At 54.6% G+C, this 17,796-nt stretch overlaps 1 protein-coding gene across 1 annotated transcript in view; it reads left to right on the forward strand.

The window, feature by feature from the left end:
* Positions 1–17,796, forward strand: part of LOC133355251 (S phase cyclin A-associated protein in the endoplasmic reticulum-like) — a 227,935-nt gene that overhangs the window by 49,765 nt on the left and 160,374 nt on the right. The window contains 2 exon segments of the mRNA XM_061572635.1: positions 10,552–10,652; positions 16,415–16,549. Coding sequence (XP_061428619.1) covers positions 10,552–10,652; positions 16,415–16,549 — 236 coding nt within the window.

Here is a 17,796-nt window from a genome sequence, read left to right on the forward strand (position 1 = left end):
AATGCACTAGTGCTTGCGACGTAGAATTAAGATTAGAAAAAAAGTAAAGAAATGTACGACAATATTTGATGCGCCTGATCAGCTTGGCGAAGTGTGGTGAAACAACCCTCCATGTGCTTTGAACCCAGAAAATCTGTCTTGCATTCCCATCCATGGCCCCTTTTGCCACCTTGCACTGATCAACGCGACGCGAAGTGCGGTCAATAAACCCTCCATGGGACATGGGGAGGCCTTCATCCAGCAGTGGATGGAAGACTCGTGGACCTGAACGTTGGCTCCAGGTGTCCCCAGCCCACGTGAACGGCAGGAGGAGAAGTCCTCAATACCGGCCGATGCTTTTTTTTTGCGTTAATAATTTATTTGGCCGATTCTTTCCTTCCACGCTGCACCCGACCGCGCTGCTCTGCCACAGCTGTTTCAGCCGCCCCTTAATTGCTTTTCCGGTCAAGAGGCACCAACGGCATCGCACTCGCACGTCCTTATTTTATTATTATTATCAAGCATTTTTTTTCTTTCCCGCCTCTTCACGTTTGTCCGCCTAATCGAAAGGGCGGTGGCTGAGAGGCGGCGTAAGAGGAGGCGAGCAGCTTGCCACCAATTTGTTTCATTTAATCTCTGGAGTGGACGCCGCTCCACCTGCAGTCGGCCCCCTCGTTTTGACGCCCGCCGCGGGTTAGAGTTGGTGGATCGCTTTGAGAGCGAGCGCGCGGCCTAATGCTCTTCCCATCCCTCCCTCAAGCCCGCCCGCCCGCCCGCCCGCCAGCCCCCCTCAGCCATCTGCGAACCGAGTCAAGCGGCTCACCGCATTTCTGCTGTGCCGGCAGAGGCCGGCGTGATTTTTGTCGTAGCCTTTCAAGGACGGTGCGGGGGCAGGTGGCCTGGTGAGGGCTTGCGGTGCGCATAATGGGCCCCCCTGTTTGTGAGCGCCAGGGCCCCCCCCCCCCTGCTGCCGGGATCCTGGGTTCAAATGCGGCCAGCCGCACCTGATTACACACTGGCTCTCGCGCCAATCGTCGCCATCGACGGCACGTTGTGGGCTAAAACGCTCTCGCGTCGGCTTCACGAGTGGAGCGGGGTTCACGGCCTCTGCTTGGCCCCCAATGAAATACACACTTAAAAGGAGGTAAAAAAAAAGTTTCTAAATCTATTTATTAGACTTGACACATTCATCCGATTTTTGTGACCACCAGGACTTCCGTACCAAAATCGCCGTCTTCCTAATAACTACATACATTGGGGCGTGACTGTTGCGTGACGAGTGTTAGCCACTTTTTCTTTTGGGTGGGAATGTACTTCCTTCGAATCTGTGAACCAGAGGCCACGTGAAATGGAACTCGGACGAAGCGCTGTGATCCACTTTCGTGGGCCGTTCTCTCACACGACGGGCTTGCACTGCGAGAGTTCCGAACGGACTCTTAGTCTCGTGACGTGGCACCCGCGGTGCAGTCGAGTGACAATTGGGGAAATCGACAAAAAAAAAACCTACCCCCCCCCCTCTCGCCCATTCTGCACTCGATGGCCGTGGTACTGGACAGTGACTTTCTCTTCCCCTTGTCTCACAACTTCGGAAATCCTTCCCACTGTCCCCCACCCCCTCCTCTCCCCCAAGTTCCTCTAACTTTGCTCGGTGAAACAAACGTTTCTGTTCTTATCTGCTGTCCTGTCATTGATGCTCTTGGTAGCTGGCCGGTGTGTGTTCGAGGCCTTCAGGACTGTGCTAGTAGGCCTCTAAGTGAGTGAGTGAGTGAGTGGGTGAGTGAGTGAACAAGTGGATGAGTGAGTGGGTGAGTGAGTGAGCAAGTGGATGAGTGAGTGGGTGAGTGAGTGAGCAAGTGGATGAGTGAGTGAGTGAGCGGGTGGGTGAGTGAGTGAGCGAGTGGGTGAGTGAGTGAGTGAGTGAGCGAGCGAGTGGGTGAGTGAGTGAGTGAGCGAGCGAGTGGGTGAGTGAGTGAGCGCGTGGATGAGTGAGTGAGCGAGTGGGTGGTTGAGTGAGTATTTTGTTGTGACCTGCACTTTGGTGGTTGACTATTACGTGGATGAGACGAAACAAGTCAATAGTCCTCAACACGGGTGGAGGAATCAATGCGTGAAGTTCCTGAGAACAGTAACCACGGTGGCAGCACTAGCAGACTGATAAGGAGACGACCGACCGCCGGACGAGCGAATGACTGCAGAGAAGAAGTGAGCACTGGACCTGGTGGGTAGCTGGCGGTTTTTATGGGGCCGTGCTGTCGTTGGAAGCGGGAGACACGGGCACGGTGGCAGGGTGGGTGACGGCGCTCGCAGATCAAAGGCGCGACAGTGGCTCTCTGTGCCGCACCCGCCATGAATAAATGATGCACAAATCTGGTCGCCCATCTGGGAGCCGTGTCGCGAACATGCGCACGACGCCAGCCCTCGCCTCCCCGCCACCGTCACCGGCGTCACGGCCTACAGCTGCAGCACCGGCAGGAACAACTGTCACCGCCACGAACCGCCCACCCACCACCACCGAGTCAGTACCACCACTGCCCAGTCTGTACCGCCATTACCACAGCCTCCACCACCCAGTCAACACCATTTGCACCATCTCTACCCAGTCAGCGGATCCACGACCACTGCCTCTAACAACACGAGCACTAACGATCACCGCCACGTCTTCCGCACCACTACCGACACTACCAACACCAGCACCAAACACCACCACTCACACCAGAACCAATACCACCAATGTTAGCGTCACCACCACTCGCTCAGCGCCACCATGGCGTTGATCATGATGATAGTTGCGTGTAAGTTGAACTTCTTTTACACCATACATAGCCATCCGTGCCAATCGTCAGTTATACTGATGGTAATGGCAGTGATGACAGTTGTTTTGATAACTATGACGGTGGCAATGGTAACGATGGTGGTGGTGGTGGCGGCGGTGGCTGTGGTAGGACGTGTTTGTGGTGACTTCGGCCACTGCTGTCGCCGCCCCCTGGAATCGTGACACGGAGATTCCGGGTCGTTAGCGGTATAGATTGACATGGTCAATTAGAACCTGGATAGCTCCCTGGAACACAATCGATGCTTCCTGCAGATTTGTATCGCAAACCCGACTCGGCACGTTCCACTCGTATGACACTGCTTTTCTCTCTCTCTCCGTCTTCTCTGTTCTCTTTTAGTGTCCGCACGAAGTGTGTCCGTGTGCGTGTTTGTGCACGCATCGGTGCATGCGTAAATATACTCACGCAGGCACACAAACACACACATGGGAGCCAGAGGCGCAGTGGTTTGCGCACTGCGATACGAACTCTGCGACATGAATTTAGTTCCCGGCCACGGCTAAGTCAGTCACAAGTGGTTGTTGAACTTGTCTTTGGCCTTCCCAAACCACAGGACCACAATATACGATGCTATACCACATCACTCCATGCCCCAACGCTCCATGCCAGAACGTGTAACACGGCATTGCCACACTGCTTCACACCAGCCCATACCACACACTCACACCACGCTATACCACCGTACCACACAACCTCATCACAAAACACCACACAACCTTATCACACCATCCCATACCACACGACCACATCACGCCACATCACCCCCCACGCCGACCCACTCCACACAACCACCCCACACTACCACACACTACCCCACGCAGCCACGCCACACCACACAACCATATCACACCACGCCACTCCACCGCCCTACCCCGCCACACCACCCACGGTGTCCCGCACCACTCAACACAAGCACGCCGTACCACACCACCGCACTACCCCACTACACCACCTCATGGTGTGCCGCACGGCTCCCACACAAGCACGCCGTACCACACCACCGCACTACCCCGCCACACCACCCACGGTGTGCCGCACCGCTCCACACAAGCACGCCGAGCCACACCACCGCACTACCCCGCCACACCACCCACGGTGTGCCGCACGGCTCCACACAAGGACGTCGCGGTGCTCTACCGCGCGAGCGTGCACGCTCTCGGCGGCTCTCGGCCCGGCCCCCGCGTCGGGTTTCCCACGGCGCCCCGGCGCTCTCAATAGCGCCGATTAGTTCCACGCCTAACCACGCCGCCCGCCGACAACAAATTGCACGCTTTAGCGACGCCTGAATGGAGTGGGCGGAGGCGAGGACGGATGGGGGGGGGGCAGGATCGGGTTTGTCGACGGTGCAGCCGCTGGGTGGGACATTGTGGAGGCGATCGGTGGGACGGGCGGCGGCGCTGTCGCGGCCCCGGCGCTCCGCCGTGAGCGCCGGGGTTCGCGCTCGGAGCGGAAGTGTGGATTCCGAAAGACTCGATTGAACAATCGGGCTGAATTGTTTTCCATTCCTCCTCCTGCTCTCCAGCGGTCTTAGATGATAGTCGTGATGTTCTTACGAAGTGGCCTCAGTGGGGAGCCTCCCCAGAGCGTTTGGCAAAGTTACGTGCAACCCACAATGAGTACCGCTGTAAACTAAGGTGCAGTGTAAAATGTTAAAGGTGCATCCCTGCATTTACACACTCATCCTTCTGCCGGCTCCCTCAGGTGGAGTTCTGGGGAGCCCCCTTTCCCGTAGAGGGTATTTGGCCTACTCCTCCAAGGTTGGAGTAACACAGCTCACGCCACCGCTCGCAACCTGTCAGCGGACTTACTGCGGGTGGACACGTTTAGTCCTGCTGGGTGCACAGAGGCTTTTTAAGAGACTCGCACCGTCGGCTCAAGCTCCGCACTGGGAGAGAGAATCGAACCGGCGACCTCTAGGATGCAAGTTCGGCGCGTGAAACCATGACGTCATGTTAGTTTAACACGTAGGCTTTCGCGAGCAATATTATCCATATATTCTGGTTAGATTGCATAACTACGAATGTGTCGTTCAACCCGCCACCACTCGACACAGCCAATTAGTAAGGTTTGTCGCGTAAACAAACGTGCCAATTCGTGAATGGTTCAGAACTCACCGGCGTGTTGGAGAGCAAACCCACAGCATTTACAATTGGAGCACGACGTTTTCGCCGGTAGTTACAACCAGCATCATCAGGCGACAGCCAGTGTCGTGGAGAAATCCTCCTTAAATATCACGTTACGTTAGGCCTGATAACAATACACAACGATAATGAGAGTGCATAATAACATCAATGCATTTGTGCCACTGCCTGTCCTCTTGCATGACCCCCCAACACTCTGGGGGCCCCCCACTCCCACCGCCCCCCCCCCCCTCCTCCCGCTTGCCGGGCCGCCTGGCGGTGTAGAGTGACGGCGGTTTTGAGACGGCGCCGTGCAGGCTGCACCGCATGCCGCCGCGGTGGCGCGGGCCAGTCCGCGATCAATACCAGAGGCCATCTTATCGACCTGGACAGCACGCGCGCGCACGCACGCGCACACACAGAAAGACAAAGATCACCCGTATAGCCTGTAACAAGCTGTACGGGCACAGGCGTACGGGGCGGGGGTGGGTGGCCAGCACCACGCACGGCTGCCTTTTGTCACCCTTGTGGCGATGATTTTACACACCAGGTACTCATTTGAGGCTGAGTCAACCTCGGGGAGGCCCAGGACCGGTTCTGATAATCGTTGCTGGTGTTGGCCGTGAGCGGGAATCGAACCCGCGTCGTAAGGTCCGTAGGGCAGCGCGCTAACCGCTTCACCACCGCTCCCCACACGCACGTAAACACACACCCGCACACATAGACAAAGACATAGACGCACACTTACACACGCGCGTGCGTGTGTATGTACTACACATGCATTGACAAAGGCAAAAATCTCTCCTTGCATCCGACACAAGATGTTCGGGGCCGGTGCTGTTTGTGAGCACCTGTGAAGGCCGGCACGGCGCACGAAGGGACCAGCACCACGCCCGGCCACCTTTGTCTTCTCACTGTTGATGTATCGCACGCGGCTCCCAGGTACTCATTTTGAGGCTAAGTCAGCCGGGGGGGGGGAGGGTGCAGGACCGGTTCGTGCGTTTGCCGCTGATGTAAGCCGTGACCAGGAAGCGAACTCGGGTCGCCGGGTTTTTGACAGAGTGCGCTCACCACTTTGCAACTGTTCCATTCCGGTACTCGTTCACTCGCACACACACACACACGCACATTTTTACGCTCGCGCGCGCGCACACAAACATGCGCGCACGCACACACTCATGCGTGCACACACAGAAGCATCAAGCGCCCAGAGAAGGCTTTTCATGTTTTGTTATTGTTTATTTATTTCTTCACAATAACGTACATTATATATTTTGTTCCCTTTTTTGTTGTTGTTGCCCCCTTTCATTTTTTGTTATTCTTCCTCCTTCACGAGTGCCGCCTCACTTCTCGTCTGCCTCTTCCATTCGCTTCGGCGTGCGGAAGCTTTTTTTATTTAACCCTTGCGACGCCGAGTGGGGGGGCCGCCGCCAGTGGTCTCACGGGTGCTAAACGTGGGACGCCGAATTTGACTCGCTCTGCGCCCGCCTGTCCCGCGAGCCGCCTTGAGCACAAGCGTCGGCTGTGACGGCGCACTGATTGGCGGCGGCGACGGCGACGCGTTTGCGGAGGCTCGCGGTTCAGATCCGGCGAACGTCCCGGTCAATGCTGCCGCGTTTATTCACCGTAAAACATGCTACGCTCCTTCTGCTTCACAGTGAACGGTAAAGATTCTGTGACGTCATTGAGCAAGAGTGGGCCGTTGTGTGGCGGTGTCATTGTCCATCTTTGGCAACTAAAAATAAATGGCTCACAAATGATTTAATTGGAATGTACGCGGCAATAATCGCGCCCTATTGTGACAACTTGCACAGGACCCTCCTGATAAAGACCTCGGCGAGGCTTTCCTGGCTAAACATGCACAACAAAATAATTGCTTCATCGATTAAAATATATTATTGCGATTCTATGGATCTAGCATGAGCTTAATTAACGTACGTTAATCGGTGGATCGATGCATTGTTACGGCAGCTATACCACCTGCGACGCACACACGCAGTTTCTGTGTAGTCTCGCCAAGCCCTTGCCGGGTTCATTCTCCGTTGCTGTGTCAAGGAATGTTGGTTTCCCTGAACATTTGTTTCTCAGGGGACGATATTTTTAGCAAATATTTATACCCCCAGGGAAATCAATATTTGGTTCAGGGATTCAATATTTTCAAAATATTAGTTGATGGGAAGGGAGGAGGAAGGAAACGGATCGTTGGTGGGATACAATGTGAGAGTGGTACGGGACTCTCCGTGAGAGAGACGCTGAAGATCGTGAAAGATGGAAGGCTAGATTGACGTAGTTTGTCGGAACAGATGTTCGGCGTGGGGGGGGGGGGGGCGGGGGGCTTCGTCTATTGAACTCCGATACCGGGGGGCCACCTTGGTTCCCCTTCTGGTTTGCTCATCCGCCGCCGGTCGCGAGAAAAGGTGGTCGAACAAAACAAATAATCGAGCGAATGGAGATATTTCAAGAACACACCCGATAGGGATGCGGTTTTTGCGGCTGGCAGCGGCGCAGGTTGGTGTGGGTTGCCGTGGTCTCCCGGCGGGAAAGCAGGCGGCGGTGGCGTTGCCGGCGCCACGGCGGTGGCGGCGGGGGGAGAGGTTGAAGTGAGCGCCGGGCAGGCGAGGGGGACCCGAGGGCAGGAGTGACGCTGCGGAGGGACCGCGGGTGCAGGCTGGGCCTTAAACGGGGAGGAACGCCGCACAAAGACTCCAAGGCATCGTTTTCAGGTGGGCCCTACTGAAATGGGTTTTAATTTGAAGGTCCTTTCAGCCAATGTAGGAGCTGTGTATACGCGAGGGAGGATAACCGGGGCACTTGGAGAAAACCCATGCGTGTCTTCATTCTATCACTGTGTGGATGAAAACCAGATGGAGATTAGCCCACTTGCTGTACCGCCTTCTCTCGGCCAGCCAGGGTATGCCACCATCTTCGATGCCCACAGGAACGGAGTTTCACAACGTTTGTGTCATCCACCAACCCTGACCTCCGCATCGCTGGATTTTGCAGGCGAGCGGTGGTGCTGAGCTACGGTGCTGTTTGTACGCAGAGGGATGCTGCCACCCTGCAACGGTTAAGGCACTGAACTTGCAATCCAGATGTCGACAGTTCTTTATATTTTTTGTGTTTAGTTTGTTGTCCTTCCCACGCACCTCCGATTAGCACGGTTGGCTACGTACTGTGCGAAAGAAGTTCAACATACGTACGTACTCACAGTTGGATTCCATCTCCCGATACGGCAATGTCAAGTTTCTCAAATCCCCTCGCCTCTGTCCCATCGACGCAGTGTGAATGGGTTAAGTCGGTCGGCAGGTTGCTTGCGTCGGAGCAAATTCTGGGGTACTGCCACCTCTTGGAAGTGTTGCAAGAATCGGCCAAAATACCTTCCAGAGGAGCTCGCGGGAGCTCTCTGTTGCGGAGACGCTTCTGGCGGCAGTGGCGTGACCAAGCGCTCTTAGGCTGCTTCCCCCGTTTGCCCGAAAGCTGAGCCGGGCTTGCACAGCCCCCTCTCGCTCTGTCATTCAATGGGCGAGACCCGGTCAAGGCCGCAGGCTCCAAGGGGGTTGTGCCACCCCATTCCGACCACCCCGGGCCTCCCCTCGCCAACACTTTGCCCCGTCTGCTAGGATCTACTCCCCCCCCCCGCCTTTCCCCACCTCCCCCCGCCTTTCCCCCCCCCCCCTCCATCAATAACTCGGCTTCGACACTGCGCATTGCAGGTGTCTGCAAAAAGAAACCCACGGCCCTTTTGCATCGATTTTCATCGGCAAGGCCTCTTCCCTCGTCACGCGCGTGGCCTTGACGTTACTTACCTTTGTGCGGATCGCAACATACGCGCGCTCGTTCCGCGCGTTCGTGCAGTTTTTACAACGGCAAGTGATGTCGTGTGTTGGGTGAAGGCGAGTGAACAGAGGTGTTGGAGCACAGGGAAGGGCAGCAGTGGATGCTGCTACGTTGCCCTCTGCTGCCCACCACGGCCCTGTGGTAACCTACCACGGACGGTAGAGAGGGGGTCGTTGCCTGTGAGGTCGGCAGTTCACCGGCATCGACTAAAGTCCATCCAGAGTTTGCGTCTCTTGAGTGAATGCTGCTGAAACGATGCACTCCCAGAAGGGTGTGCCGGCTGATGGATCGTGCGAGGAAGACGCGTGCCAATGTTTTACGTGGACGGGTGTATGAAGGAGACGCATTGTCTGCTTGGTTATGTGGTCACTGTGCAAGGTGGTCACCCATCCAAGCGTTGTCCAGGCTCAAACCCGCTTGGGTTGTGACTACGTTGGGTGCAGATCGGGCGCATTCCGGGCCATTTATAAGAATGTGGAATTTTCACAACTATCACTGGACCTAAATTTTTATTTAAAGCTTTTTTTTTTTGCTGTGGATTTTACACCTGATGATGCTTGCTTGTGTTGTAGTCGAAACGGCGTGAGAATTTTATCGTTTAATATTTTTATTATTTTATTATTTCCCTTCAACGTGACTTTACCGAAAGAACCAACAATATGTATCGCTGGACCATCAATAGAGAAGATCGCTGTTTACCGTGCATAGAGGGCAGTGCAACAAAAATCCATTATTGTACTGTACTACGCTCCCAACGTCTACGCAATCCACCACCACCATCCCGTACCGACCAGCGTGCGCGGTGAAGCATGGTCAGGCGGTGCCCGCGACCCGCACGGCGTGGGGGAGGTTCTCATCCAGCAGTGGATCGACCAAAGGGCTCTCTACACGTGCACGTTACAAGCACCAGGTCGCGTGCTCCTCCGCGCGGCCCCAACGCCGCTCGGAATCCCCGAGCGGTTGAACGTGGCTTGCAAGGGGACTATCGATTGACACGGTCGGGTTTCCAATTAGAAGTAGGAAAAAATTGGTGTCCTCACTTGTGGGACTGTATCTATGTTCATCGTCCACCCCGTTCACAAGTGCCGTCACGAGTGCGTTTGTCCGAATTAACAAAATGCGGCGGCGTCTCGCGGCTGGTCGTGGCCGTGAGTGGGAAGAGGTGGGAATCGCGGGAGTGGGTCAAGGGTCGGCACCGAGCTGGCACGGTGACCTCTGTGACCTCTGTGACCTCGCGGGGTCTCGCGCAGCAAAAGTCCCTGCTGGTCTCTGTGCACGAGTTGATCTTCCCGCTCCGTTTTCTGCGGTGGACGTCCTCTCGGAAACGTTCCCTTCTCTGGCTGCCGCTCCGCCGTTAGACCCGACCGCACGGACGTTCCTCCCTTTCTGGCCGCGACGCATCCCGCCCAAGTCTGCGTAGTTTTTCTTGCGAGTCGGGGTGGGCGCACGTTTCTCTAGTCCACGTGTTCCCCTTGTCTGTTCTCTTTATCGCCCTCCCTGTAATTCGTCGCTTGAAATTGTCAAAGAAGTCGTTGGACAGGAAGGCCGCGTCGAGTATTTTGGCATCGAGGGGAGGGCCTTTTGTGGTGCAGCTGTCGTTCGACCCTGCTCGATCGATGTCACCTGAGATAAAACATTTTGTTTTTCACAGACAGTGCCGTGTACCTCATATTTAGTATTTATTGTCGAGCAAATATTTACGCCCACATATATCACCGGACTTGGTCAAATTGACCTCTCACCAATGAGCCACGCTTTTGCTGCTGTGTTCTACACCCGTACAGGAAGTACTCATGATGCTGGACAACTACGTGCGAGACTTCAAGTCCCTCATCGACTGGCTGCACCTGCAAGAGAAGCTGGAGAAGACGGACGTCCTGGACAGGTGTGCACGGGGGGGGGGCCGCGCGTGCCGTCACCACCACCTGGTGAACGGCGGTTGATAATGTTGTTGTGCGCGTGTGTGTGCGTGTGTACCGGTGGGGAGCGGTAGTGTAGCGGTTAGCGCGCTGCACTACGAACCTGGCGACCCGGGTTCGATTCCCGCTCACGGCAAACACTAGTGACGATTATCTGAGCCGGTCCTGGACCTCCCCTAGGTCGACTCAGCCTCAAATGAGTACCTGGTGCGGTGTGTAAACATCGCCGCTAGGGAGACAAAAGCGGTCGGGCGGGGTGCTGGCCACTCACCCCCTCGTGTACCGTTCCGGCCTTCATAGGTGCTCGCTAACAGCACTTGCCCCTACAGTCTGTTAAGGCTATACGGGGGATCTTTGTCTTTTGTGTACCGGTTAGTGTGCTGCGCTACTTACCTGGCGACCCCGGGTTCGATTCACGGCCAACACCAGTGACGATTATTTTAACCGGTCCTGGACCTCCCCTAGGTCGACTCAGCCTAAAATGAGTACCTGGTGCGATGTGTAATCATTGCTAACAGCACTTGCCCCAACAGTCTGTTGAAGCTATATGGGGGATATTTGTTTTAGTTTTATGCGCAGCGGTGGGTTGCACTTTCCAACCGAGAGTAAATCCCGAACAGCAACACGACCAGGACTCATCTCTGTCAGGGGAGGATCGTTGACTTTGGCATCTTGACACTTCTTCAGGATTTCGGAGAACTTCTCCGCGTTGCTTTGCCCACCCATCCACGCGCGCGCCAAGGCTCCGCTGAAGGAATTAGCCCAACCAGCACCAAGCGGGAGATCCTCCTTCAAAGCGAGCCTCGAGACCCGGCAAAGCTTTCATAGCTGAGCAAAGATGTGACGCCCATGTGGTGACTCGCGATGCTTCGCTGAGTAAACTAATTGTCGTGGTGTTGGATTGGTGTCGCAGCGCCCTGCACGCCGCTAATGCGAATGTTGGCTTGCGTCGAGGGTTGGGGGGGGGAGGATGGAGTTTCGGAGGTTGATGCATTTTGTTTATTTTCCGTGGCAGCTCCGGGAGTGGATTTTATTTTTGTTACCTATAAAAGCTTCTGCCCGTGATTATTATCATCATCATCATCATCGGTAATTTCCAGCGAGAGAGGTGAGAAAAAAAAAACCCACGAAAATGTAAAATTACTTAATCCCCAACAGAAGCACGGCCACTAATGTGTGCACTTAAACACTCCTCCCCACGGACCCACGCAGCCACAACGATGCCCCCGTGTATGGCTTCTTAACAGGTTGCCGGGGCCAGAGCTGGCAGCAAGCACCTCCGAAGGCCAGCACGGCACATGGGGGGAGTGGCGTGGCCGGCACACAAAGCCCGGCCGCCTTTGTCTCCGCAGTGCTGATGTTTACCTACTGCACCAGGCACTGATTTAAGGACGAGGTGACCTAGGAGGAGGGGGGGGGGGGCCCAGAATCCATTGAAAAATTGGTCACTTATGTTGGCGGTGAGCAGGAGTCGCACTCGGGTTAGGAGCACTCGCGTACGCGCGTGTGTGCGTGTGTGCGTGTGTGCGTGTGTGCGCGTGTGCGCGTGTGTGCGTATGTGCGTGTGTGCGCGTGTGCGTGTGTGCGTGTGTGCGTGTGTGCGCGTGTGTGCGTGTGTGTGCGTGTGTGCGTGTGTGCGTGTGTGTGCGTGTGTGCGTGTGTGCGTGTGTGCGTGTGTGCGTGTGTGCGTGTGTGCGCGTGTGCGCGTGTGCGCGTGTGCGCGTGTGTGCGCGTGTGCGCGTGTGTGCGTGTGTGCGTGTGTGCGTGTGTGCGCGTGTGCGTGTGTGCGCGTGTGCGCGTGTGCGCGTGTGTGCGTGTGTGCGCGTGTGTGCGTGTGTGCGCGTGTGCGTGTGTGCGCGTGTGCAACGCCGCCAAATTGTGTATCGGAGCTGTGGCCTCTACCGGTCACAATCATTGTGGCGCCGTGAATACCGGGCTCCGCGCATCGGCATAATGCTCCCTCCCTCCTCCCTCGCTCCCTCCCTCCTCACCAACACCCCCCTTAAAACCACCACTGCCGCACCACTCTCTCCCGCTCGTAATGAGAGCGCTCGCACCCGCACCGCTCATAATGGTCCTCCCGCACCTCGCGCACTTACCTAATTGTCGCGCGGATGAATGGAGTGGATGGCGGCCGGTGGGGAAGGGGAGGGGGGGGTGAGAGGGAGATGGAGGAGGGGAGGCGGTGCTGGAGGGGGTTGGACAGGCTTTTTATTTATTTGTGTTTTTCCTTCGTTCATTCATTCTGTTGTTCAGCCGCGGTCGGTTCCTTCGTTCGTCTACGTGCATTGTTTATTTTCTCTGCTTGTCCGCCCGTCTTGTGCGTTGAAGAGCTCGCAGCGTTTGTCCCCTTTGTGTGCCCTGTCTGGAAGTCCACCCGCGCCGGTCAGATGCTCCGTCCAGCGAGTCGACCGACATTCTCCCTTTTCCTTTGTGACGTTGTGAAGAAACGGTCGGCGTTATCATCGCCAGCATCTTCAACCGTCAGGCGTTCGCTATCTGTTGGTGAAATAAGCCTAATCGGTGTGCATCAGCAGCAGCATCATCATAGTCATCATCAGCGTCATTACCATCATCTGTTCTCTGTCCGCCGATGTGATGAGCGGTACTTTTGGCAGTGTTGTGCGAGGTGCTGTGCGATCGTCACCCATCTCTCAGCTGCTCGTGCCCTGATGGACGCAGTCATTCCATCTCCCTCTCATTACTTTACAAGCCTTGCGTCCTGTGATTGCCATTCCATCAATCGCCATCTATACCGTTGTCGTCGTTGGGTTTTCCGTCAGCCTTATCTTGCACACGCCACGAGTATACTTCGGACCTTGAGCGCACGCGGCTGTGTTTCGCGTGCTAATTTATTTGCCGATTCGCGTATTTTATTCCGTATAACGAGAGACGAAAAGTGCGCAGAGTTGCTTGGAGAAGATGCGTGCTTCGAATTACACCGAGAGACGGGAAAAAAGGGTTCACAGACTGATGACGAAATAGCAAACTCATGTTGGACACGTTGCATTCATTGGGAAGGACAGCTCATCAGCATTGGGCGGGCAGGATAATTTGCTGGAAGGGATGGCAACAAATGGATTAAACTGGTGGATGGATGGGTGGAGGATGACCACGGTGGAGATGATAAAAACGTGGAAATTTGTAACGTAATTAAAACTATCCACAATGCAATGTACTTCCTTTATGTAAGGCCAGTAAAGAGCAACACTGACGCCTCGTACAAGGTAGGCCTGTGTCAAAATACATAGCCGTCGTGAAAAGTAAATATCGTCTTAGTGGAACAAATTAAGTTAAGTTTTAGTTTAAATATTTGTATTATTATGCTCGTTTATCCAGGAAAGCCTCACCGAGTCTCGTGACAATTTTTACCAGTACGCACCTGCGAAGCATTGGCTTTGTACTGTGAGCCTGGTCTGACGGTGGTGAGACTAGGCCTTCAAGAAGGCTGTCTCTGCTGTGTAGGCCAATCAGTCTCAAGGACAATGCATATATTACCAGAGCCATTTCGATTTAAAGCTTTCGTGACTGCAGGGATTCATCTTCTTGGTTCTTTCGGTAAAGTCACGTAGAAGGGAAATAATTAAATAATAAAAATAAAACATAATAAAATAATTCTCACGACGTTTCGGCCACAACGCAAGCAGCCGTCTTCAGGTGGAGAACAGGTCTGTCGAGAAGGCAGAGTCTGTTCTCCACCTGAAGACGGCTGCTTGCGTTGTGGCCGAAACGTCGTGAGAATTGTTTTATTATGTTTTATTTTTATTACCAGAGCCATGTTTTTTTTTGCATGTCACCACAAGTACGTGTGGTTAATGCAGAGTTGATTCCTTGCAAAAGTTATCTGTTTGGTGTTTGAACATCTTCACACCTCCTGTTTTACTGCCAGAAAGGGTAAAACCAATTTTTATTTTTCATGCCTGCCAAGCATTCGTAGTAGCGGGGGCGATGGTCACTCCGTACGTTTTCATTTGAGTAACTTGCGCTGAAGCCATTCAAATTTGACACATTTGGACCATGAAGCCGGCACGCAGCGGTCTCCCCTTGTGAATAACGTAACGGGGTCTTTGACGTTCGTCGCGAAGCAGACGACGCGTCGTTTTGTGCAAAAGGTTCAAGAATGCAACAAATGAAGCGCAGAGTTGATCGTAACAGAAATCTCGGTAACCGCACAAATTGTTCGAGAGCGCAGAAACGTAAATCTCAGGATTAAACGGCTTGGCCAGCGGACTTCAGGCCAGCAAGCTTTCAGGGCGGCGAACAAGAGATTCTAAAAAACGCTGAGGCGCACGACGCAAACAAGGGTCAATGTGACAAATCGGAAACACGGCGAGCGTTCGATAAGTCGCCGTCTTCCTTCATCCGTGCTCTCTCTTTCTCTCGCTCTCCAGCCGCCGGCCGCGTGGTCCCTCTCCCGTACAGGGCCCACCACTCGGGAGATTTTTCGGCGGAGCTTCTTAAAAATGTCGCCGCCCCGTTCGGCTTGATTTCTCTCCGTTGGGGCTTTCTTGAGCCTGGAGATTGAGAGTGATCCATGAAGAGGTTAACGCTCCTCTGGCCGGCCCACCCGCGCACACCCGCCCGCGTGCACGCCCCACCCGCCCACCCGTCCACTCGCCAACTCTATTCATCGTGTGCACGTGGTGAGCCAAGGGCTTGCTTGTTGACCTGCAAGCGGTTGCTAATGTGCCTATTTTGTCGCGAGCCATTATAGCAGGCGGGCTAACAGCCACAATTTAGCTTTATTAAGTGGTTCTGATTGAAGCTCTGTTTGAGTAACATGGCTTGCCAATTAATGCTTTGCCGTCTACAAAATGCATAGCATGGGGGAAAGGGAAAAATATATATTTAGGAAAGCGTGGACAAAATTATTATAATTTTTCTTTTAATCCTTGGGTTTGCAAACAGTGTAAAGATATTAAAAAAAGGAAATTGCTATGCCGCGTTTGTTTGTGTGTGAAAATTATTACATGCTGAACTGCCGTAGACGACGCTTATCTGCGAAACACAGCACCCACCTTCATGATAGCCGTACTGATATAGGAATGGCGCAAATATCAAACGCGTGACTGATGAACGATTTGATGCTCTCTCTAAACTGGGTGGAGTGGTGGCGCAGCGGTTAGCGTACTGCGCTACTAAACCAGCAACCTGAGTTGTATTTCTCAGACGCGGTTAACATCACTGACTGAGCGATAACTGAACCAGCCCTGGGCAAAGAGCTGTACGTCAACAATAATGTTATTATTTTTACCATCACTCGGCAAACCCAGCGGTGCATTGTGGTCGACGTCGGCCGCCGTGCGACCGTGTTTCTGTTTGTGATGTAATTGTGTCGGTAGCCGTCAGTGTTCAGACGTCCCTCCAAAATGTGCCAGTGTGTGTGCCCACCATGACCACGAACGGACGCATCCTCCAGCAGGTCCACCACGTACGCCTGCATGCCGGGCGCTTCTACAATCACAGTTTAGTACCCTGCCTATCAATAGAATTGAGTCTCGTCAGAAGCTCGCAGGCTAAGCAGCAGTGGGGTGGATTGGATTTACTAAATCTGCCCCTCGTTTCAATCGCCTCGCCGGGAGGTCGAGCTGCCGACCCCTGTATAGCAGGTCCGGCGTGCCGACCCTTACACCACGGATGCGTATCTCTCTCTTGTCTCTCGTTAACTCCTCTCGACGATGACGGGGGTTCACTCGAGGCTGCCTGGCCGTGCGCCCGTCTCTCCCAGGCCGACTTCGCTGGCGTGGGAGGTGCGCAAGATGTCGCCGGGGCGGCACGTGGCGCCGAGCCCGCCGCCCGACCGCATCACCTCCGTCACGGGCACCAAGCGCAAGCTCACCTTCCCGGCGGCGCCGGTGCACAAGTAAGACGTGTGGCGGTGGCAGTGGTCACGGTGGTGGTGGTGGTGTGGGCCTGGGTGGAATTGTGGGTGGGCCGTGGTGATTGTGTCTGTGTGTGGTGGAGGGTAGCAGTAGTGCAGCGGTTAGCGCTCCACACTACGAACCCGGTGACTCGAGTTCGATTTCCGCTCACGAGCAATACCCGTGACAATTATCTGAATCGGTGCTTGGCCTGGGCCTCTCCTAGGTCGACTTAGCCTGTTGCGCTGTTTGTAAACATTGCCACTGGGGCGTGGTGCTGGCCACCCACCCCCTCGTGTACCGTTCCAGCCTTAATAGGTTCTTGCTAACAGTACTTGCCCCCACAGTCTGTTAGGGCTGTACGTGGGATCTTTGTCTTTGTTTGTGTGGTGGAACTGATGGCGGTGGTGTTGGTGGTGGTGGTGGTGGTGGTGATGGTTGTGCGGGGTGGATCTCATGGCAATGGTTCCGTTGACTCATTTTATACGTAGGCTTTAACGACCGATATTACGATGTAAAATTAGTTTATCTTGATTCAGATCATTCTGCAGGTATGTAAAAGTTTAGCTTTGCAACATTCCAGTTTGCTGGAGAACCACGTGAAAACTTGCTATGATTGGCTCTGTCGTCGGGTGGTGGAGGGTTTTTGTAAAAAAAATTACATTACACCTACACAGACTAACCCGAAAGAAGGTATTTATGACACGTAGACTTTCGTGACCAATATTATTCATAACAACACACCGGTGGGTTGACGTAGTAACTAATCAGCATGTTTCGTTAACGTGGCAAACATTATTACTTGGCTGTGTCAGGTGGTGGCAGGTTAACGACTGATAGGAACCACCTGGTTCCACCAGCCCACAGGGGATTATTGTGTCCGTCCGTCGTGCATCCAAAAATGGGAGGGGTCAGGCTGGGTGGAGAGGTGAGGGTGGGGAGGGGCTGGGTGGGGAGGGTGGGGAGGGGCTGGGTGGGGAGGGGAGGGTGGGGAGGGGCTGGGTGGGGAGGGTGGGGCTGGGTGGGGGGTGGAAGGGGTGGGGCTGGGTGGGGAGGGGCTGGTCACCCCGTGGTGCCCTTATAAAACTCAACGTTTAACCTACTCATGCCGGCTTGTGCCCGCCCTCACAGTCGGGGCATATTTACGGAATACACCACGCCGCCGTTGACCCTGGCCATTGACCGAGCAACCCAACGTTCCTACCAGCTCCCTCCGCAGGAATGTGTTACTTTACTCGATCTAACCCAA

The sequence above is a fragment of the Lethenteron reissneri genome, chromosome 50, assembly GCF_015708825.2.
Source record: "Lethenteron reissneri isolate LAM-NWPU_2019-01 chromosome 50, ASM1570882v1, whole genome shotgun sequence".
NCBI lineage: Eukaryota > Metazoa > Chordata > Hyperoartia > Petromyzontiformes > Petromyzontidae > Lethenteron > Lethenteron reissneri.